The 24,306-nt window shown below is 40.1% G+C and overlaps 1 protein-coding gene across 2 annotated transcripts in view; it reads right to left on the bottom strand.

Annotated features, from left to right (window-relative positions):
• Nucleotides 1–21,825: 21,825 nt before the first annotated feature.
• Nucleotides 21,826–24,306, bottom strand: part of SH3YL1 (SH3 and SYLF domain containing 1) — a 61,689-nt gene continuing 59,208 nt past the window's right edge. For both annotated transcript variants that reach the window (XM_070795453.1, XM_070795454.1), the window contains exon 10: nucleotides 21,826–22,671. In XM_070795453.1, coding sequence (XP_070651554.1) covers nucleotides 22,481–22,671 — 191 coding nt within the window. In that variant the 3' untranslated portion in view covers nucleotides 21,826–22,480. The remainder of the gene's footprint in view (nucleotides 22,672–24,306) is intronic.

The following is a 24,306-nucleotide window of genomic DNA, read 5'->3' as shown; positions in this document are numbered from 1 at the left end:
TGTGAAAAGAAGAGAAGCGAAAGGCAAAGAAGAAAAGGAAAGATAAACCCATTTGAATACAGAGTTCCAAAGAATAGCAAGGAGAGATAAGAAAGCCTTCCTCAGTGATCAAAGCAAAAAAATAGAGGAAAACAATAGAATGAGAAAGGCTACATTCTCTTCAAGAAAATTAGAGATACCAAGGGAACATTTCATGTAAAGATGGATGCAATAAAGGACAAAAATGGTATGGACCTAACAAAACCAGAAGATATTAAGAGGTGGCAAGAATATACAGAAAAACGATACAAAAAAGATCTTAATGACTCAGATAACCATGATGGTGTGATCACTCACCTAGAGCCATATGTCCTGAAATGTAAAGTCAAGTGGGTCTTAGGAAGCATCACTATGAACAAAGCTAGTGGAGGTGATGGAATTCCAGTTGAGCTATTTCAAATCCTGAAAGATGATGCTGTGAAAGTGCTGCACTCAATATGCCAGCAAATTTGTAAAACTCAGCAGTGGCCACAGGACTGGAAAAGGTCAGCTTTCATTCCAATCCCAAAGAAAGGCAATGGCAAACAATGCTCAAACTACCACACAATTGTACTCATCTCACATACTAGCAAAGTAATGCTCAAAATTCTCCAAGCTAGGCGTCAACAGTACATGAACCGTGAACTTTCAGATGTTCAAGATGTATTTAGAAAAGGCAGAGGAACCAGAGATCAAATTGCCAACATCAGTTGGATCATCGAAAAATCAAGAGAGTTCTAGAAAAATATTTACTTCTGCTTTATTGACTATGCCAAAGCCTTCGACTGTGTGGATCACAACAAACTGGAAAATTTTTGAAGAGATGAGAATAATAGATCACTTGACCTGCCTCCTGGGAAATCTGTATGCAGATCAAGAAGCAACAGTTAGAACTGGACATGGAACAACAGACTGGTTCCAAATCAGGGAAAGAGTAAATCAAGGCTGTATATTGCCACCCTGCTTATTTAATTTATATGCAGAGTACATCATGAGAAATGCTGGACTGGCTGAAGCTGGAATCAAGACTGCTGGGGGAAATATCAATAACCTCAGATATGCAGATGACACCACCCTTATGGCAGAAAGTGAAGAAGAACTAAAGAGCCTCTTGATGAAAGTGAAAGAGGGGAGTGGAAAAAATGGCTTAAAACTAAACATTCAGAAAACTAAGATCATGGCATCTGGTCCCATCACTTCATGGCAAATAGATGTGGAAACAATGGAAACAGTGACAGCCTTTATTTTTCTGGGCTTCAAAATCACTGCAGATGGTGACTGCAGCCATGAAATTGAAAGACGCTTGTTCCTTGGAAGAAAAGTTATGACCATCTTAGGCAGCATATTAAAAAGTAGAGACATTACTTTGTCAACAAAGGTCTGTCTAGTCAAAGCTGTGGTTTTTCCAGTGGTCATGTATGTATGTGAGAGTTAGACCATAAAGAAATCTGAGTGCTGAAGAATTGATGCTTTTGAACTGTGGTGTTGGAGAAGACTCTTGAGAGTCCCTTGGACTGCAAGAAGATCCAACCGGTTAACCCTAAAGAAAATCAATCCTGAATAATCATTGGAGGGACTGATGCTGAAGGTGAAACTCCAATACTTTTGCCATCTGATGTGAAGAACTGACTCATTGGAAAAGACCCTGATGCTGGGAAAGATTGAAGGTAGGAGGTGGAGTGGACGACAGAGGATGAGATGGTTGGATGGCATCACCAACTCAATGGACATGAGTTTGAGCATGCTCTGGGAGTTGGTGATGGACAGGGAAGCCTGGCGTGCTGCAATGGGGTCACAAAGAGTCAGAGACGCCTGAGTGACTGAACTGAACTGAGTGCTTCAAACACGGGATCCTGAAAAGTTTGGAAGAAAGGCCTTGAGTAGTAGATGGTGAGAGCCATCAGTGAGACAGCTGGTGTGCCCACGGTCTCAGAGCTGGTTGGCATGCCTGTGTGAGTTTGGAACCAGCATTCCCACCTGTTCTGGAGCTCTGGCTCTGCCCCTTACTAGCGGTGTGTGGTTGGACATTCAGTTTCTGCACCACTAATATTTGCACAGTGATACTGCATTTGTTCATCTGTGAAGATTAAATGAAAGAATGGTTTTGAAAGTAACTCATAAACCAGGAGGCCTGAAATACACATCTATTTGACATTTTTATTTGACTTAAATGAAAGCATGGACATTTCAACATGGTAAAAAAAACATGGTTCACTTCTGTGAATATAAAATAATTGTATGAGATTTTAACATCTGCTTTATTGTTGTTTTTAACTAAATTCTTTAATCACTATCTCTGTAGTAGGACACAGAAGCTATATTGATTTACACTGTGGCCAATAAGGATTTGGGGTATTTAGTGGAGAGGTCAGTCTGATAGAGTGAACTTGCCCCACAGAGTTTATCTGAACATGAACCTTAATCATTTGTGAAAACCAAATGAAGTCTGGAAACTACCGGTGGAACCAGCTGGCCAAGGAGCAGTGTGTTCACAGCTTGGCTTTGTCCAGATCAACAAAGGAAAGAGAAATCACTCAGGACTAATTTTTGTTTCAAACCAATGTTCAATACTGAGAAGCTTTCCCAGATTCTCTCTTCCTACATAAGCAGGGAGCCCTAGGACCACCAGATGACCCGCTAAGCTCATGAGAAGGACCCCTTGCTTTGCTTCAGGCAAAGCCTGCTTGCTGGTTTCCACTTTCCACCCTTTGCTGATGTAGTCCCATAAGAGCTGTGTCTGAAGACAGACAGCTCTGCTTACTCTGCTATGATAATAAAAACATAATTATTAAATAATGTAAACGTGCATATAAAAACATTCAGAAAAGCCAAACACAATAACAACCCAGCCAAGCACAGCAACTTAGCCTAAACCCTAAAGAATGCCAAGTAGAGGGATTTGGGCCTTAAAGGCATACTCAAGCAACGCTTAAATGTGCAAACCTTTTAAAAATCTCTTCATGCACAAAAGTTAATTGCAATTGTGCATTTTTTATTTTGACGTACTTCTAGACTTATAGAAAGTTTGTAAAACTACTAGGTAGATTTTCCCGTCTTCTTCCTTGTTAATACCTTGTTAATTATCAAAACGCCTAATGTTAGACTTCATTTGTGCTTCACGTTCCCCCCCGCCCTTTGCTGCTCCAGGGGTCTCTCCTTGCTCCCCTCCAACGTGCAGCATTGCTCGGTCTCCCGTCTTTCATGACGAGAAAGTGCTTCTGAAGAGTATGCAAACTGCTGCTCATTGTTATTATTGACGCTGTTAGCCTCGGTCACTTGGCGAAAGAACTCCCTACTGGACTTTCCCATTGTAAGATTATCATTTTCCCATTTTAATCAGCTATCTTGGGGAGACACTTTGAAATATGTATGAATCTCCTGCCCCTAATTTTGAATCTGTGAGTGGATCTGGCCTGCTAGAATGATTACTATTGTGCTCTTAGGTGATTTTATATTTTCTTGATTCTTTTCACATTATTGATTGGAATTCTTCCCTGAGGAAGAGCTGCCCTTCTTCCCCATTTATTTATTTATTCAGTTAGTAATAGCAGTATGAACTCTCGGTGTTTATTTTCTGGGTTATAATAGAAAGCTTTCATTATTTTGCTGCTCAGATTATTCAGCCTGGTCACTGGGCACTCTCTTTGGTGACGGCCTGGGCCGTCCCCACATCCCAGACCCTTTCTGAGCTCTTCCTTACTGTCTGGCCCCACAAGATTTCTCAGGCTCATCTAGTATTTTCCCTACCTCCGACAGCGGCATCGGCCAATTCTTTCATTGACGTTCAGATGGTATTGCTATTTTCACGGTATTTCAGAATGAGGATCTGGGGGGCTGCTGAGCTCAGTCCAGCAGGGGCTCCTGGCTCCGGGGCCCTCTCAGTGCAGAGCTGGGAACACGTGGTGTGGACGGTCTGTGTCCGTTTGTCTGCACACGTATCACAAGCCATGAGCGACTGTCAGTGCCTCTGACTCCAACCTCAAACTGAGGGTTCCTTCTCGTCTTATTCCCGGAGGCTGCGCTTGTAACTTATTTCATGTGAGAGACAGGGCCTTTCTGTTTGTTCAGTCCCAGGGCGCGCATGGCTACGACTGCTCCCCACACTGCTGAGCACACTCACCAGCTGGAGTGTGGGACTTGTGCGTGATTTTGAATCCGTTTTTCTCAGTCACAATCTTGTCAAAGTTAGACTAAGGCTTTTCCTTCCTGCGCCCTCCAGGGACTCGCCTGCAACGCAGCTTCACTGTATGGTTTTCCTCTCACGTCATGTCACTTTCACGTTCTTTGATGCAGTTTAAAACGATGCTTATTTACGTGGTTATCTCCAAAGACTGCTCTGAAGTTTACTGGAAACTGCTCTCTAGACGTGAATGTCAGCATTGTAGCGCCTTAGATGTTCACCTGGGTTCTTGTACATAAAGCCATCTCCAAAAGGCATGGGAACAGAAATAGATCCAGAAAAGCACAAAACTGTCCAGTCTGAGAAACTGTTTCTCAAACATCAGTCATTTATATATAATTTCACAATTTCCTACCACTTTAGAAAACCATCTTCTCTGTTACTAAACACTTATTAAAAGGAAATTTTATTTTGTATTGGCATGCTAAATGGAAAACTGGTATCATCTGACATGAATGAAAACACCAAATATTTATATGCAAGCCTGAGTTAAAGGAAAAGGACCACTTTTTAAATAAAAATAAACATATTCTAATATAGCTATTGGGTTTTACAAAATGAAAACTTAGGTATCTCCTAAATAAGAAAGATTGTAATTGATGAAGAGTTAGCAACAAATGACAAACAAATCAGTTCGGCCGCTCAGTCGTGTCCAACTCTTTGCGACCCCATGGACTGCAGCACACCAGGTTTCCCTGTCCATCACCGACTCCCAGAGCTTGCTCAAACTCATGTCCATCAAGTCGGTGATGCCATCCAAACATCTCATCCTCTGTCATCCCCTTCTCCTCCTGCCTTCAATCTTTCCCAGCATCAGGGTCTTTTCCAATGACTCAATTCTTCGCATCAGGTGGCCAAAGTACTGGAGTTTCAGCTTCAGCACCAGTCTTTCCAATGAATATTCAGGACTGATTTCCTTTAGGATTGACTGGTTGATCTCTTTGCAGTCCAAGGGACTCTCAAGAATCTTCTCCAACACCACAGTTAAAAAGCATCAATTCTTGGTGCTAAACTTTCTTTATAGTCCAACTCTCACATCCATACATGACCACTGGAAAAACCATAGCCTTGACTAGATGGACATTTGTTGGCAAAGTAGTGTCTCTAATTTTGAACATGCTGTCTAGGTTGGTAGTAGCTTTTCTTCCAAGGAGCAAGTGTCTTCTAATTTCATGGCTACAGGAATCATCTGCAGTGATTTTGGAGCCCAAGAAAATAATGTGTCTCACTGTTCCCATTATTTCCCCATCTATTTGCCATGAAGTGATGGAACCAGATGCCATGATCTTCGTTTTTTGAATGCTGAGTTTTAAGCCAACTTTTTCCACTCTCCTCTTTCACTTTCATCAACAAGCTCTTTAGTTTCTCTTTACTTTCTGCCATGAGGGTAGTGTCATTTGCATATCTGAGGTTATTGATATTTCTCCCTGCAATCTTGATTCCAGCCTGTGCTTCATCCAGTCTAGCATTTCTCATGATGTACTCTCCATATAAGTTAAATAAACAGGCTGACAACATACAGCTTTGATGTACTCCTTTTCCTATTTGGAACCAGTCTGTTGTTCCATGTCCAGTTCTAACTGTTGCTTCTTGACCTGCATATAGATTTCTCAGGAGGCAGATCAGGTGGTCTGGTATTCCCATCCCTTGAAGAATTTTCCACAGTTTGTTGTGATCCACACAGTCAAAGGCTTTGGCATAGTCAATAAAGCAGAAATAGATGTTTTTCTGGAACTTTCTTGCTTTCTCGATGTTCCAACAGATGTTGGCAATTTGATTTCTGATTCCTCTGCCTTTTCTAAATCCAGCTTGAACATCTGGTAATTCATGGTTCACATACTGTTGAAGCCTGGCTTGGAGAATTTTGAGCATTACTTTGCTAGCGTGTGAGATGAGTGCAATTGTGCAGTATTTTGAATATTCTTTGGCATTGCCTTTCTTTGGGATTGGAATGAAAGCTGACCTTTTCCAGTCCTGTAATCCTGATAATCTCAGTAGATACAGAAAAAGCCTTTGACAAAGTTCAGCATGCATTGATGGTTAAAACTCCAAAAAATGGGCATAGAAGGAATCTACCTCGACATAGTAAAGGCCATATCTGATAAGCCCACAGCAAACATTATCCTCAATGGTAAGAAACTAAAAACATTCACCCTAAGATCAAGGGAACAAGAAAAGGGTGTCCACATTCACCACTATTCAACATAGTTTTGGAAGTCGTAGCTACAGCAATCAAAGATGAAAAAGAAATAAAAGGAATCCAGATTGGAAAAGAAGAAGTAAAGCTCTCACTGCTTGCAGATGACATGATACTATATATAGAAAACCCTAAAATACTATCAGAAAATTACTAGAGCTAATCAGTGAATTTAGCAAAGTCGCAGGATACAAAATCAATACACAGAAATCACCGGCATCCCTATAAACAGTGAAAAATCAGAAAGAGAAATTAAGGAATTAATCCCATTCACCATTGCAACAAAAAGAATAAAATATCTAGGAATAAACTTACCCAAGGAGACAAAAGAACTGTAGACAGAAAATTATGAGACACTGATGAAAGAAATCAAAGATGACATAAACAGGTAGAGAGATATTCCGTGTTCCTGGGTAAGAAGAATCAATATTGTGAAAATGACTAAACTACCAAACACAATCTACAGATTTAATTCAATCCCTGTCAAATTACCAATGGTATTTTTCACAGAACTAGAACAAAAAAATTTCACAATTCATATGGAAACACAAAAGACCCCGAACAGCAAAGCAGTCTTCAGAAAGAAGAATGGAGCTGAAGGAATCAACCTTTCTGACTTCAGTTTATATTACAAAGCTACACTCATCAAGACAGTATGGTACTGGCACAAAAACAGAAATATAGACCAATGGAACAAGATATAAAGCCCATATATAAACCCATGTACCTATGGGTACCTTATTTCTGACAAAGGAGGCAAGAATATACAATGGGGCAAAGACAGCCTCTCAATAAATGGTGCTGGGGAAACTGGACAGCTACATGCAAAAGAGTGAAATTAAAACTCTGACACTGTACACAAAGATAAACTCAAAATGGATTAAAGGCCTAAATTTAAGACCAGAAACTATAAAACTCTTAGAGGAAAACACAGGCAGAACACTTGATGACATATATCAAAACAAGATCCTCTATGACCCACCTCCTAGAGTAGTGGAAATAAAAGCAAAAGTAAACAAGTGGGACCTGATTAAACTTAAAACTTCTGCACAGCAAAGGAAACTATAAACAAGGTAAAAAGACAACCCTCAAAATGGGAGAAAGTCATAGCTAATGAAACAACTGACAAGGGATTAATTTCCAAAATATACAAGTAGCTTATACAACTCAATACCAGAAAAACAAACAACCCAATCAAAAAGTGGGAAAAAGACCCCTAAATAGACATTTCTCTGAAGAAGATATAGAGATGGCTAGCAAACACATGAAAAAATGCTCAACATCATTCATTATTAAAGAAAGACAAATCAAAAATACAATGAGATATCACATCAGACTGGTCAGAATGGCCCTCATCAAAAAGTTCACAAACAATAAATGCTAGAGAGAGTGTGGAGAAAAGGGAATTCTCTTGTACTGTTGGTGGGAATATAAATCGATACAGCCATTATGGAAGACAGTATGGTGATTCCTTAAAAAACTAGGAATAAAACCACCATATAACTCAGCAGTCCCACTCCTAGGCATATACCCTGAGGAAGCGAAAATTGAAAACAACACGTGTCCTATTGTTCACTGCAACACCATTTACAATAGCTAGAACATGGAAGCAACCTAGACGTCCATCGACAGATGAATGGATAAAGAAGTTGTGGTACATATACAAGATGGAATAGTCAGTTCAGTTCAGTCACTCAGTCGTGTCTGACTCTCTGTGACCCTATGGACTGCAGGATGCCAGGCCTCCCTGTCCATCACCAACTACTGGAGCATGCTCAAACTCATGTCCATAGAGTCAGTGATGCCATCCAACATCTCATCCTCTGTCGTTGCCTTTACCTCCAGCCTTCAATCTTTCCCAGCATCAGGGTCCTTTCCAACGAGTAGATTCTTCTCATCAGGTGGCCAAGGTACTGGAGTTTCAGCTTCAGCATCAGTCTTTCCAACGAACACCCAGGACTGATCTCCTTTAAGATGGACTGGTTGGATCTCCTTGCAGATTCAGGGACTCTCAAGAGTCTTCTCCAACACCACAGCTCAAAAGCATCAGTTCTTCAGTGCTCAGCTTTCTTTATGGTCCAGCTCTCACATCCATACATGACTACTGGATAAACCATAGCCTTGACTAGATGGACCTTTGTTGACAAAGTAATGTCTCTGCTTTTTAATATGCTGTCTAGGTTGATCATAGCTTTTCTTCCAATCAGCAAGCGTCTTTTAATTTCATGGCTGCAGAAACCATCTGCAGTGATTTTGGAGCCCAGAAATATAAAGTCTCTCACTCTTTATATTGTTTCCCCATCTATTTGCCATGAGGTGATAGGACCAGATGCCATGATCTTAGTATTCTGAATGTTGAGTTTTAAGCCAACTTTTTCACTCTCCTCTTTCACTTTCATCAAGAGGCTCTTTAGTTCTTCTTCACTTTCTGCCATAAGAGTGGTGTCATTGCATATCTGAGGTTATTGATATTTCTCCTGGCAATCTTGATTCCAGCTTGTGCTTCATCCAGCCAAGCATGGCATAGCACTCAGCCATAAAATGGAATGCACTTGAGTCAGTACTAATGAGTCAGAAAGAGAAAAATAATTATCGTATGCTAACACATCCCTTAGAAGAAATGGAGTAGCCATCATGTCAACAAAAGAGTCCAAAATGCAGTACTTGGATGCAATCTCAAAACCGACAGAATGATCTCTGTTCATTTCCAAGGCAAATCATTCAGTATCACAATAATCCAAGCCTATGCCCCAACCAGTAAAGCTGAAGAAGCTGAAGTTGAACTGTTTTATGAAGACCTACAAGACCTTTTAGAACTAACACCCAAAAAAGATGTCCTTTTCATTATAGGGGACTGGAATGCAAAAGTAGGAAGTCAAGAAACACCCAGGGTAACAGGCAAATTTGGCCTTGGAGTACGGAATGAAGCAGGGCAAAGGCTAATAGAGTTTTGCCAAAAGAATGCATTGGTTATAGCAAACACCCTCTTCCAACAACATAAGAGAAGACTCTACACATGGACATCACCAGATGGTCAACACCAAAATCAGATTGATTATATTCTTTGCAGCCAAAGATGGAGAAGCTCTATACAGTCAGCAAAAACAAGACCAGGAGCTAACTGGGGCTTAGATCATGAACTCATTGCCAAATTCAGACTTAAATTGAAGAAAGTAGGGAAAACCACTAGACCATTCAGGTATGACCTAAATCAAATCCCTTATGATTATACAGTGGAAGTGAGAAATAGATTTAAGGGACTAGATCTGATAGACAGAATGCGTGATGAACTATGGACAGAGGTTCATGACATTGTACGGGAGACAGGAATCAAGATCATTCTCATGGAAAAGAAATGCAAAAAAGCAAAATAACTGTCTGGGGAGGCCTTACAAATAGCTGTGAAAAGAAGAGAAGCGAAAAGCAAAGGAGAAAAGGAAAGATATAAGCATCTGAATGCAGAGTTCCAAAGAATAGCAAGAAGAGAAGAAAGCCTTCTTCCACGAACAAAGCAAAAAAAATAGAGTAAAACAACAGAATGGGAAAGACTAGAGACACCTTCAAGAAAATTAGAGATACCAGGGGAACATTTCATGCAAAGATGGGCTTGATAAAGGACAGAAATGGTATGGACCTAACAGAAGCAGAAGATATTAAGAAGTGGTGGCAAGAATACAGAGAAGAACTGTAAAAAAAGATCTTCATGACCAAGATATGACCAAGATAATCATGATGGTGTGATCACTGACCTAGAGCCAGACATCCTGGAACGTGAAGTCAAGTGGGTTTTAGAAAGCATAACTATGAATAAAGCTAGTGGAGGTGATGAAATTCCAGTTGAGCTATTTTAAATCCTAAAAGATGATGCTGTGAAAGTGCTGCACTCAATATACCAGCAAATTTGGGAAACTCAGCAGTGGCCACAGGACTGGAAAAGGTCAGTTTTCATTCCAATCCCAAAGAAAGGCAATGGCAAAGAATGCTCAAACTACTGCACAATTGCACTCATCTCACATGCCAGTACTATTGCCTGGAAAATCCCATGGACAGAGGAGCCTGGTAGGCTACCATCCATGGGGTTGCAAAGAGTCGGACATGACTGACCGACTTCACTTTCACACCCTAGTAAAGTAATGCTCAAAATTCTCCAAGCCAGGCTTCAGCAATACATGAACTGTGAACTTCCAGATGTTCAAGCTGGTTTTAGAAAAGGCAGAGGAACCAGAGATTAAATGGCCAACATCTGCTGGATCATCGAAAAAGCAAGAGAGTTCCAGAAAAACATCTATTTCTCTTTTATTGACTATGCCAAAGCCTTTGACTGTGTGGATCACAATAAACTGTGGAAAATTCTGAAAGAGATGGGAATACCAGACCACCTGACCTGCCTCTTGAGAAATCTGTATGCAGGTCAGGAAGAAACAGTTAGAACTGGACATGGAACAAAAGACTAGTTCCAAATAGGAAAAGGAGTACGTCAAGGCTGTGTATTGTCAGCCTGCTTATTTAACTTCTATGCAGAGTACATCATGCGAAACGCTGGGCTGGAGGAAGCACAAGCTGGAATCAAGATTGCCGGGAGAAATATCAATAACCTCAGATATGCAGATGACACCACCCTTATGGCAGATAGTGAAGAGAAACTAAAAGCCTGTTGATGAAAGTGAAAGAGGAGAGTGAAAAAGTTGGCTTAAAGCTCAACATTCAGAAAACTAAGATCATGGCATCTGATCACATCAGTTCAGTTCAGTTCAGTTCAGTCTCTCAGTCGTGTCCGACTCTTTTCGACCCCATGAATCACAGCACGCCAGGCCTCCCTGTCCATCACCAACTCCCGGAGTTCACTCAGACGCACGTCCATCGAGTCAGTGATGCCATCCAGCCATCTCATCCTCTGTTGTCCCCTTCTCCTCCTGCCCCCAATCCCTCCCAGCATCAGAGTCTTTTCCAATGAGTCATCTCTTCGCATGAGGTGGCCAAAGTATTGGAGTTTCAGCTTTAGCATCATTCCTTCCAAAGAAATCCCAGGACTGATCTCCTTCAGAATGGACTGGTTGGATTTCCTTGCAGTCCAAGGGACTCTCAAGAGTCTGCTCCAACACCACAGTTCAAAAGCATCCATTCTTTGGCACTCAGCTTTCTTCACAGTCCAACTCTCACATCCATACATGACCACTGGAAAAACCATAGCCTTGACTAGACGGATCTTTGTTGGCAAAGTAATGTCTCTGCTTTTCAATATGCTATCTAGGTTGGTCATAACTTTCCTTCCAAGGAGTAAGTGTCTTTTAATTTCATGGCTGCAATCACCATCTGCATTGATTTTGGAGACCAAAAAGTAAAGTCTGACACTGTTTCCACTGTTTGCCCATCTATTTCCCATGAAGTGATGGGACCAGATGCCATGATCTTCGTTTTCTGAGTGTTGAGCTTTAAGCCAACGTTTTCACTCTCTTCTTTCACTTTCATCAAGAAGCTTTTTAGTTCCTCTTCACTTTCTGCCATAAGGGTGGTGTCATCTGCATATCTGAGCTTATTGATATTTCTGCGGGCAATCTTGATTTCAGCTTGTGATTCTTCCAGTCCACCGTTTCTCATGATGTACTCTGCATATAAGTTAAATAAGCAGGCTGACAATATACAGCCTTGATGTACTCCTTTTCCTATTTGGAACCAGTCTGTTGTTCCATGTCCAGTTCTAACTGTTGCTTCCTGACCTGCATACAGATTTCTCAAGAGGCAGGTCAGGTGGTCTGGTATTCCCATCTCTTTTAGAATTTTCCACAGTTTATTGTGACCCACACAGTCAAAGGCTTTGGCATAGTCCATAAAGCAGACACTTCATGGCAAATAGATGGGGTAACAGTGGAAACAGTGTCAGACTTTATTTTTGGGGGGCTCCAAAATCACTGTAGATGGTGATTGCAGCCATGAAATTAAAAGACACTTACTCCTTGGAAGGAAAGTTATGACTAACCTAGATAGCATATTAAAAGGAAGAGACATTACTTTGCCAACAAAGGTTCGTCTAGTCAAGGCTATGGTTTTTCCAGTGGTCATGTATTGATAAGAGAGTTGGACTGTGAAGAAAGCTGAGCGTCAAAGAATTGATGCTTTTGAACTGTGGTGTTGGAGAAGACTCTTGAGAGTCCCTTGGACTGCAAGGAGATCCATCCAGTCCATTCTAAAGGAGATCAGTCCTGGGTGTTCATTGGAAGGACTGATCTAAAGCTGAAACTCCAGTACTTTGGCCACCTCATGCAAAGAGTTGACTCGTTCGAAAAGACTCTGATGCTGGGAGGGATTGGGGGCAAGAGGAGAAGGGGACGACAGAGGATGAAATGGCTGGATGGCATCACTGACTCGATGGACATAAGTCTCAGTGAACTCTGGGAGTTGGTGATGGACAGGGAGGCCTGGCGTGCTGCAATTCATGGGGTCGCAAAGATTCGGACATGACTGAGTGACTGAACGGAACTGAACTGAATGGAGAAACAGACATAGAGAGCAGACTTATGGATATGGGGAGAGCGGAGGAGAGGGTGAGAGGTATGGAGAGGGTAACATGGAAACTTACATTACCATATGTAAAATAGATAGCCAACGGGAATTTGCTTTATGTCTCGGGAAACTCAAACAGGGGCTCTGTTTCAACCTAGAGGGGAGGGATGGGGAGGGAGATGGGACAGAGGTTCAAAAGTGAGGGAGATATGTATACCTATGGCTGCTTCATGTTGAGGTTCGACAGAAAACAAAATTCAGTAAAGCAATTATCCTTCAATTAAAAAATAAATTAAAAAAGGAAAAAAATTAGCAAATGCATAGGAAAAAACAGACAAAAAGAAAAAAAAAAGCGGCTGGGAGAAATATCAATAACCTCAGATATGCAGATGACACCACCCTTAGGTCAGAAAGCAAAGAGGAACTAAAAAGCCTCTTGATGAAAGTGAAAGAGGTGAGTGAAAAAGTTGGATTAAAACTCAACATTCAAAAAGCGAAGATTATGGCATCAGTTCCCATGGCTTCATGGCAAATAGATGGGGAAACAATGGAAACAGTGACAGACTTTATTTTCTTGGGCTCCAAAATCACTGCAGATGGTGACTGCAGCCATGAAATTAAAAGATGCTGAAAGGTTGTTGCTGAACCATGAAAGATGCCAGAATTCTTGGCCTCCAGAGGATAAGAACTCAATCCAGAGCCGAGGCTTGATCGCTCAGAGCTTTTGTGTAATAAAGTTTTATTAAGGTATAAAAGAGATAGAGAAAGCTTCTGACATAGACATCGGAAGGTGGCAGAAAGAATACTCCCCTTGCTAGTGTTAGAAATGGAGTTATATACTTTTTAATTACTTATTACAGTGAATCAAAAGAATGTCTGGAGGTTGTAAAGACCTTACTAGACCCACTCCCATAATTTACGTTTTAAGATTACAGGATTAGCCAGAAGGTTTTTTCCAGAAACTGTCCTCAAGCAGGATACATCATTGTTATATAATCCTAAGGAATGTAGAGGGAAAAAACTTTGTCCTTTCTCCCTCCTTGAGAATTCCAGACACCTTTCTCCTTGGGGACCCCTGGACTTCTTATCAACCTGCCTAGAAATTGACTCTGTCAATGCTTGCTCCTTGGAAGAAAAGCTATGACCAATCTAGAAAGCATTTTAAAAAGCAGAGACATTACTTTGCCAACAAAGATCCACACAGTCAAAGCTATGGTTTTTCCAGCAGTCATGTATGGATGTGAGACTTAGACCATAAAGAAAGCTGAGCACCGAAAAACTGATGCTTTTGAAACGTGGTGTTGGAGAAGACTCTTGAGAGTCCCTTGGACTGCAAGGAGATCAAACCAGTCAATCCGAAAGGAAATCAACCCTGAATGTTCATTGGAAGGACTGAGGCTGAAGCTCCAATACTTTGGCCACTTGGTGCAAAAAACTGACTTATTGGAAAAGACCCTGATGCTGGGAAAGATTGAGGGCAGGAGAAGAAGGGGATGACAGAGGATGAGATGGTTGGATGGCATCACCGACTCGATGGACATGAGTTTGAGCAAGTTCCAGGAGTTGGTGATGGACAGGGAGGCCTGGCGTGCTGCAGTCCATGGGGCCAATGAGTTGGACGTGACTGAGCGACTGAAGTGAACTGACGGTTGTAAGTGCAGCCCTGACTGACAGCACACAGCATTGAGTCCCAAAGGCCAGACCACTCAGTGTGACCATAAATTAACGTAGCAATTAAATAGACAGGACAATGAGATTACTGAGATTGGAGAGAGTACAGAAAATACTCCAGATGACAAAAGACAAAACTCAAAAGGTGTTTAGGCATCTAGCTTTTTAAAAAAAAGTATTCTCAGTTCTGGTTGAAACTCTTGATAAAGCTTTCAAATTGTAGATAATATTGAAGAAATACTCATGAGTGTCTTAGATGAACAAAGAAAAGTTTATCTTTTTTTTAACAAAAGCTGGCTCTAGGGAAGTCTTAGATATAAAACAAATATCTTGTGATATATGAGTAATGGTTGGAGGATTTTGTGAATCCCATTAAACACAGGGTGTTTCTATAGACTCAGAAGAGTGTATTTTAAGTTCCAGTTCTTAATAAGTCCATTAGTCTTGGCAAACTGTTTAATTGTCTTGTCCTCTATTTTTTTTCTCAGTTGAGAAATGGAAATTCATTCAGTAACAGAGAATTTTGCTGGGCACTGAAAATACAAAATTGCCTAAGGTTTGGTCTTCTCCTCAAGAGTTTTGGTGAAAGGAGCAGCATATGAACAAGTGCGGTGCTGAGACATTTAAAGTAGGTGGATGAAAAACTAAAATATCCACAAACGTGATAAAATGCCAAGATGGAAACTTAGCAGAAGTATGCAAGTGTCATGTGAGAACTTTAGAATGCTTCTAAAGACATTAGACTCGGACAAATACAAAGACACCCACTGTCCTTGCTTTGGACAACTGAACGTCATAAGGATAATTTTCCTTATGTTAATACATTTATTATTAATATAACCTAATACAGTGCCACTAAAAAACAGTCTATTTTCCTAAAGACAATTAAGTTGATTCTTAAGTTCACATGTAACATAAGCAAAAATAACAGCCAGGGAAACCTGCAGGAAAAAAAAAAGGTGAGAAGAACTGCTTGCCCTGCTACATGTAAAATATACCATAAAGTCTTGTAATCCGATCAGTTTGGGAAAATGTACAGACAAGTGTTTCCTGTGTTTTCAACTTTTTTCAACTCCCTATGCTTTAGACCTACCGTCAGTGCAATGATTCTCTATTTGCTGAGTCTAAATTCTCGTTAAATCCATTTATTGTGTTCCTAGTTTATTTTTTCACCCCAGTTTTTTTCATTTAGTTCTCCCTATAGTGTCAACTTTCTGTTGAAATTTTCTAACATGTTTTTAATTCCTTGAATGTATACATCATAATTTCTGATAATCTTATTGCAAATGAGTACATTCAAGTATAATTTTTAAAAATTTAAATTTCGTAAGCTTTCAAGTATACAAGACAATACCACATCATGCTTAGGGACACATACATAAGTAATGCAAATATAAAGAAATATATGGAATTAATAAATAGCTAATTCAGCATGATGATTATCTTTTAGTAAGAAAAGGAAGTTTGCTTTATTTTTTGTTGGGTGATGATAATATGGGTCTTTATTCTCCTTTTTTCATGCCTTAAGAGGTATTTTATAAAAAAGTCTACACATTTATGCATAAAATGTAAGGCAATAAAATCACGAAGTAGGATAAAAAAGCTGGAATGTGAGGATCGTTTGGCTGCTGTGTGGAGGCAAGAAATTGAAGCTGGAAGCTGGGAGAATAGTCTAAGTCTAGTACTCTTGCCTGGAAAATCCCATGGACGGAGGAGCCTGGTAGGCTGCAGTCCATGGGGTCGTGAAGAGTCAGACACAACTGAGCGACTTCACTTTCACTTTTCACTTTCACGCATTGGAGAAGGAAATGGCAACCCACTCCAGTGTTCTTGCCTGGAGAATCCCAGGGATGGCATAGCCTGGTGGGCTGCCGTCTATGGGGTCGCACAGAGTCAGACACAACTGAAGCGACTTAGCAGCAGCAGCACCAGCATTAAATTCAGAATACTCTATTGTTGTGATTGTGGTGGTAGTTAAATCACTTATAAATCTAGTATGAATGTTAAATAACAAAGTGCTAAAATAGCTGTAAGAATTTGCTGATGGATACACAGATAAAAGAGATGAATTGTAACATTAAAGATACATGAAGGGAAGGGGAGAGTAAAAATGCAGAGCTATGACATGTGTGCTAAGTTGTCATCAACCTAAAACAGACTCTTATCAACTCGTGTTACGTGAGCCCTCACAGTAACCACAAAGCAAAAATCTACAGTAGATACACAAAATATAAAGAAAAACGAATGAGCATACCACTACAGAAAACCATCAGATCACAAAGCAAGACAGTAAGAGGGGAAGATATGAACAAAGGAATTACAAAAACAACCAGAAAACAATGAACACAGTGGCAACAGTGAATCCATACCTATCCATTCTTACTTTAAGTGTAAATAGACTAAATTCTCTAATAAAAACAGTCTAGAGAGGCCACGTGGATTTTTTTAAAAAAAGACTCAACTATATGCTGTCTGCAATAGACTCACTTCAGCTTTAAGGAAACATGTAGACTGAAAATGAAGAGATGGAAAAAATATCCCACATAACTGGAAACCACAAGAAAGCAGAGGTAGCTATATATACATCAGGGAAAACAGACTGTAAACCAAATACTATAATAAGAACAAAGACGGTCTCCACATAATGATAAAGGGGTCACTTCAACAATAGGCAATGGCGTTGGTAAATACCTATGTGCCCAGCATAGGGGCACCTAAATATATAAAGCGAGTATTAACAGACATGAAAGGAAAAACAGATGGCAATACAGTAATAGTGCAGAACTGTGATATCGCACTCTCCCCGGTAGAGAGATCATCCAGACAGAAAATCAGCAAGGAGACGCTGTCCTTAAAACATGTTGGGCCACCAGCAGCAGAAGACACTTTCCTCTCCAGGGCTCGTGGAGTGGTCTCCAGGAGAGAGCCTATGTTAGGCACAAAACAGGGCTTAATAAAGTTAAGAAAACTGAAAGACTATCAAGCATCTTTCTGACTACATTTTAGGAAGCTAGAGTAGGAAGAAAACTGGAAAATTCACAAAGTAGAGATTAAACAACAAGCTCGTATATGACCAGCCCACAGTTAACATCATACTCAACTGAAAATGTGAAAACTTTCTCTCCAAGGTCAGGAACAAACAGGATGCCATTGTCACCACTTCTATTTAGCCTAGTACTGGAATCCTTAGCCAGAGCAATGAGGCAAGGAAAAGAAATGAAAAGCGTCCAAATTGGAAAAGTAAGGTTATCTGTGTTTGCAGATGGCATGTTATTATCTGTAAAATCCCAAGCATCCATCAACAGAAGACTGGACGAAGAAAATATGGTATACATAAATAAAAGCAAAAAATCGCGGACCTTGAGACAATACGGACAGACCTAGAGGGCATCACGCGAAGCGAATAAGTCAACCTCTGAGAGAAAGACAAACACTGTATGCTCTCGTGTGTGTGTGTGTGTGTGTGTGTGTGTGTGCGCGCGCGTGCGTGCGTGTGCGTGCTCAGTTGTATCCAACTCTTTGCAACCTTGCGAACTGAAGCCCATCAGTCTCCTCTGTCCATGGAATTTTCCAGGCACAAACCCTAGAGTGGGTTGCCATTTTGTCCTCTGGAGGATCTTTCTGACCCAGGGATCGAAACTGTGCCTCTTGCGTCTCCTGCTTGGGCAGGCGTAATCGTTACCACTGAGCCACCTGGGAAGCCCGTATGATCTCAGTGGGAATCTGAAAAGTCAAACTCATAGAGACAAGAGACTCTACTGGTGGTTATCAGAGATTGGGAGGAGGGAAAATTAAGAGATACAAGTCAAAGGATACAAACGCCTAGTTTCTATGAGCAATATGTTCTGATCTAATGTACGGCATGTGACTATGGTCGATAATATTGTGTTATATAACTGAGACTTGCTAAGAGTAGAACTTGTGTTCTCATTAAAGAAGTAAATATGTGAGGTGATGGATGTGTTAATTAATTGGAGATCCTTTCACAATTCATATGTATTTCAAATCATCATGCTGTGCCCTTTAAATATTTTACAGTTCTGTCATTTACATGTTCAGTCAGTTCATTTCATTCACTCAGTCGTTTCCAACTCTTTGTGACCCCATGAATCGCAGCACGTCAGGCCTCCCTGTCCATCACCAACTCCCGGAGCTTATCCAAACTCATGTCCATCGAGTTGGCGATGCCATCCAACCATCTCATCCTCTGTCGTCCCCTTCTCCTCCTGCCCCCAATCCCTCCCAGCATCAGGGTCTTTTACAGTGAGTCAGCTCTTCGCATCATGTGGCCAAAGTACTTGAGTTTCAGCTTCAGCATCAGTCCTTCCAAAGAACACCCAGGACTGATTCCTTTAGGATGGACTGGTTGGATATCCTTGCAGTCCAAGGGACTCTCAAGAGTCTTCTCCAACACCACAGTTCAAAAGCATCAATTCTTTAGCGCTCAGCTTTCTTCATAGTCCAACTCTCACATCCATACATGACCACTGGAAAAACCATAGCCTTGACTAGATGGACCTTTGTTGGCAAAGTAATATCTCTGCCTTTTAATATGCTATCTAGGTTGGTCATAACTTTGCTTCCAAGGAATAAGTGTCTTTTAATTTCATGGCTGCAATCACCATCTACAGTGATTTTGGAGCCCCCAAAAATAAAGTCTGACACTGTTTCCACTGCATCCCCATCTATTTCCCATGAAGTGATTGGACCAGATGCCATGATCTTCGTTTTCTGAATGTTGAGCTTTAAGCCAACTTTTTCACTCTCCTCTTTCACTTTAATCAATAGGCTTTTTAGTTCCTCTTCACTTTCTGCCATAAGGGTGGTGTCATCTGCATATCTGAGGTTATTGATATTTCTCCTGGCAGTCTTGCCTCCAGCCTGTGCTTGTTCCAGCCCAGCGTTTCTCATGATGTACTCTGCATAGAAGTTAAATAAGCAGGGTGACAATATACAGCCTTAACGAACTCTTTTTCCTATCTGGAACCTGTCTGTTGTTCCATGTCCAGTTCTAACTGTTGCTTCCTGACCTGAATATAGATTTCTCAAGAGGCAGGTCAGGTGGTCTGGTATTCCCATCTCTTGAAGAATTTTCCACAGTTTATTGTGATTCACACAGTCAAAGGCTTTGGCATAGTCAATAAAGCAGAAATAGATGCTTTTCTGGAACTCTCTTGCTTTTTCCATGATCCAGCAGAAGTTGGCAATTTGATCTCTGGTTCCTTTGCCTTTTCTAAAACCAGCTTGGACATCTGGAAGTTCACGGTTCACGTATTGCTGAAGCCTAGCTTGGAGAATTTTGAGCATTACTTTACTAGCGTGTGAGATGAGTGCAATTGTGTGGTAGTTTGAGCATTCTTTGGCATTGCCTTTCTTTGGGATTGGAATGAAAACTGACCTTTTCCAGTCCTGTTGCCACTGCTGAGTTTTCCAAATTTGCTGGCATATTGAGTGCAGCACTTTCACAGCATCCTCCTCCAGGATTTGAAATAGCTCAACTGGAATTCCATCACTTCCACTAGCTTTGTTCGTAGTGATGCTTTCTAAGGCCCACTTGACTTCACATTCCAGGATGTCTGGCTCTAGGTGAGTGATCACACCATCATGATTATCTGGGTCGTGAAGATCTTTTTTGTATAGTTCTTCTGTGTATTCTTGCCACCTCTTCTTAATATCTTCTGCTTCCGTTAGGTCCATACCATTTCTGTCCTTTATTGTGCGCATCTTTGCATTAAACGTTCCCTTGGTATCTCTAATTTTCTTGAAGAGATCTCCAGTCTTTTCCATTCTGTTGTTTTCCTCTACTTCTTTGCAGAATTCTTGCCTTGAGAACCCCATGAACAGTATGAAAAGGCAAAATGACAGGATACTGAAAGAGGAACTCCCCGGGTCAGTAGGTGCCCAATATGCTACTGGAGATCAGTGGAGAAATAACTCCACAAAGAATGAAGGGATGGAGCCAAAGCATAAAGAATACCCAGTTGTGGATGTGACTGGTGATAGAAGCAAGGTCCGATGCTGTAAAGAGCAATATTGCATAGGAACCTGGAATGTCAGGTCCATGAATCAAGGCAAATTGGAAGTGGTCAAACAAGAGATAGCAAGAGTGAACGTTGACATTCTAGGAACCAGCGAACTAAAATGGACTGGAATGGGTGAATTTAACTCAGATGACCATTATATCTACTACTGTGGGCAGGAATCCCTTAGAAGAAATGGAGTAGCCATCATGGTCAACAAAAGAGTCTGAAATGCAGTACTTGGATGCAGTCTCAAAACTGACAGAATGATCTCTGTTCGTTTCCAAGGCAAACCATTCAATCTCACCGTAATCCAAGCCTATGCCCCAACCAGTAACGCTGAAGAAGCTGAAGTTGAACTGTTTTATGAAGACCTACAAGACCTTTTAGAACTAACACCCAAAAAAGATGTCCTTTTCATTATAGGGGACTGGAATGCAAAAGTAGGAAGTCAAGAAACACCCAGGGTAACAGGCAAATTTGGCCTTGGAGTACGGAATGAAGCAGGGCAAAGGCTAATAGAGTTCTGCCAAGAGAATGCATTGGTCATAGCAAACACCCTCTTCCAACAACACAAGAGAAGACTCTACATATGGACATCACCAGATGGTCAACACCGAAATCAGATTGATTATATTCTTTGCAGCCAAAGATGGAGAAGCTCTATATAGTCAGCAAAAACAAGACTGGGAGCTGACTGGGGCTTAGATCATGAACTCCTTATTGCCAAATTCAGACTTAAATTGAAGAAAGTAGGGAAAACCACTAGACCATTCAGGTATGACCTAAATCAAATCCCTTATGATTATACAGTGGAAGTGAGAAATAGATTTAAGGGACTAGATCTGATAGACAGAGTGCCTGATGAACTATGGATGGAGGGTCATGACATTGTACAGGAGACAGGGATCAAGACCATCCCCATGGAAAAGAAATGCAAAAAAGCAAAATGGCTGTATGAGGAGGCCTTACAAATAGCTGTGAAAAGAAGAGAAGCGAAAAGCAAAGGAGAAAAGGAAAGATATAAGCATCTGAATGCAGAGTTCCAAAGAATAGCAAGAAGAGATAAGAAAGCCTTCCTCAGCGATCACTGCAAAGAAATTACATGTTAAGAAAGCTGGGGAAAAAAAAAAAAAGAAGCTAGCAAAACAGTCATGGAGGTTGATTTTAACCTCCAGACCAACCACAGACCTCTGGTTAAAAAAAGAAAATATGAAAAACAAAATCAAGACAGTAACTTAGCATTTTAAAAACATTTATTTAGAGACAAAGGAACCATATCAACATAACTTTATTCTACTGCTACATATGAATGAGCGTCACCAAAGAAGTAAAGCTAACAGATGTCATCTTTTTTAATGCATAGTTGAATTTCTTTGAAATTCTTTATAATGTTTCATACATATATAATTTTTGATGATACAGAGATAAATTTTAGGGATTACTATTCTCGTCAATATCTCCAACTCCAAGTATTACTTAATATACTATTTAAGCTGATTTATTCTTTTCTAGTCATTTTGCAAATATATGAAGTGGTATTCATACCCTAATCCTTAGATTCTCAAGATACAATCAAGTCACCATACACACAGCCAAATCAAAGGTTTAGTATATGTTTGAAAATGAACACAAGAAAAATGTGATATTAACTATTAAATAGTATATGTGATAAAAAATCAATGGAAAGTAAAGATATGTAAGCTAACCACACACACACACACATATATATATTTATATAACCAAAATCTTTTACATACTGGATAAAAGTTTATGGAATAAACAGAGGTGGTGTCTTTACATTTATACTAAACATTATTTAACTGAATAGTAATTCCCTCCAGTGTAGAACTAATTTTTTTGTAATTCTCAAAGAACAAAATAATATAAACTTTAATTCATAGTAACATAGTTGGCTGGAAAAATGCCAGTTCGGCCTCGAAGCTTTCCTTCCCACCAATCGAAATGTGAATCTGTTTTTGATATAACTGTGATTCTGTCTCCAGCTTGAAAATTCAAATCTCCTGGCTGTTGTCCTTCAAAAGAATATAGTGCTGTCACTTCTATGGGTTGGTTTGAATTGCCTAAAACAAGAAAAAAATATTTATTCACATTTTTATGAGAAAGACAGGAAGCATGTGTAGGGAAGAGATAAATCAGCAACTCGGGGCTTGAGGTTCTAGTGTGGGAGGCCAGCAGAGCCCAGAGCACACAGTCTGCATGACTTTTCGTCACATGGTTAACCTTATGTTTTTCTTTGTAAACAGCAAATATTTGGTAATAACATTTCCTAAATTACACAAGTCAAACTGTACATTATTATATACTTAAATATGTGTCTGGCAAATATCTGTGGTTATAACTGCTTAAATTTTGTCCAGTCTATAAGATAATATTATTACGTTTTCCCTATTTTAATAGAATAGTCATGGTAGTTTCAATGAATTACACTATTAGGTAAAAGCTGATATTTTATACAAGACTCAATTTAAGAACCATGCTCTGTGGTCACTGACAACGTGGATTAAGCTCAGACGCATGTGCTGTTTCATCAGTAGACACTTACTTCCCTCTAGGCTTTTATGGCTGTTTTTATTTCTATACTTGATCCTTTCTTTCAAAAGGGAGATGAAATTCAAATTAGCACATCAAGAAGCATGTCTACATATGTGTGACCAGAACTTCAACAAGTATTCAGAAAAAATACCTTGAGGACTGAGTGGGTAACATGAGCAAAAGACATTAACATTATAAATTGTATCAAATTGTAAGAGATTTAGAACCAGATATTTACTGTGTACTCAGCACATGGAATCTGGTGTTTCCATGTTTCATATAATTTTGTGCACGAATTAGGCAGTTAAATGCTTGTTAAACGCATCTTAGTACAGATATACTGAAAGCGTATATAACCAAATTCTAAATCTAGTTACTTGCTTGAATCTATAATACTATAATCATAAAAAATAAAGTGACCTTGACCTATTAGTAAGAAATGAAAATAGTCAACACTCTAATAAAATTACATTTACTGAAGCACTGAATTTGTATCTCACACAAGATGGTACTACAGTTCTTTTAATAAAGCATGTACCATGTACTTGAATTCTCCTAAAGAAATAACTTTAATAATACTTAACATAATTATATTAGTGATATTGCTGGTATAGTTTTCTATAAAGCAGAGAAGGTCTATGTATTTTTATATTTTATACTGTATTTACTTTTAACTTATTACTTTAAAGAAATAAAAGTGTGTCATGAAAGAATAAAGTTTTGATACAGTCTGGATAAAATCAAAGCAGTCACATGACTGTGAACGTATACGAATGGTCGTCACTGGGCTCTATGAAAACTGGCTCTGGCGCTGCACCGAGGGGACGCGCGGAGAGCCCTCGTGACAGCCTCACTGCGGTCGGAGAGAGAGAGCAAGCTGGTGTCCAAGAAAAAGTCACTCTGAAGATGATTGTATCAATAACCATATCCACGACTTCCATACATAAAGCTCAGTCTCAACATACCACACGTAATTAACGAAAGCCCTCACTAACTCCTCCTCCCCCTTCTTGTCTCCCAAACATTGTGGATAACAGAGGCAAGTAAAAAGGGTGCCTGTGAATATGAGGGAATGTTCTGGAAGCTACAGCCACCTTAGCTGCAGTACGTGCACACACCTGTAGCACTACTTACACAATTCGGGATGCACGGGATGGTGAACA

Source organism: Bos indicus, chromosome 8 (assembly GCF_029378745.1).
Source record: "Bos indicus isolate NIAB-ARS_2022 breed Sahiwal x Tharparkar chromosome 8, NIAB-ARS_B.indTharparkar_mat_pri_1.0, whole genome shotgun sequence".
Lineage (NCBI taxonomy): Eukaryota > Metazoa > Chordata > Mammalia > Artiodactyla > Bovidae > Bos > Bos indicus.
This window is presented reverse-complemented; position numbering and strand designations above follow the sequence as displayed.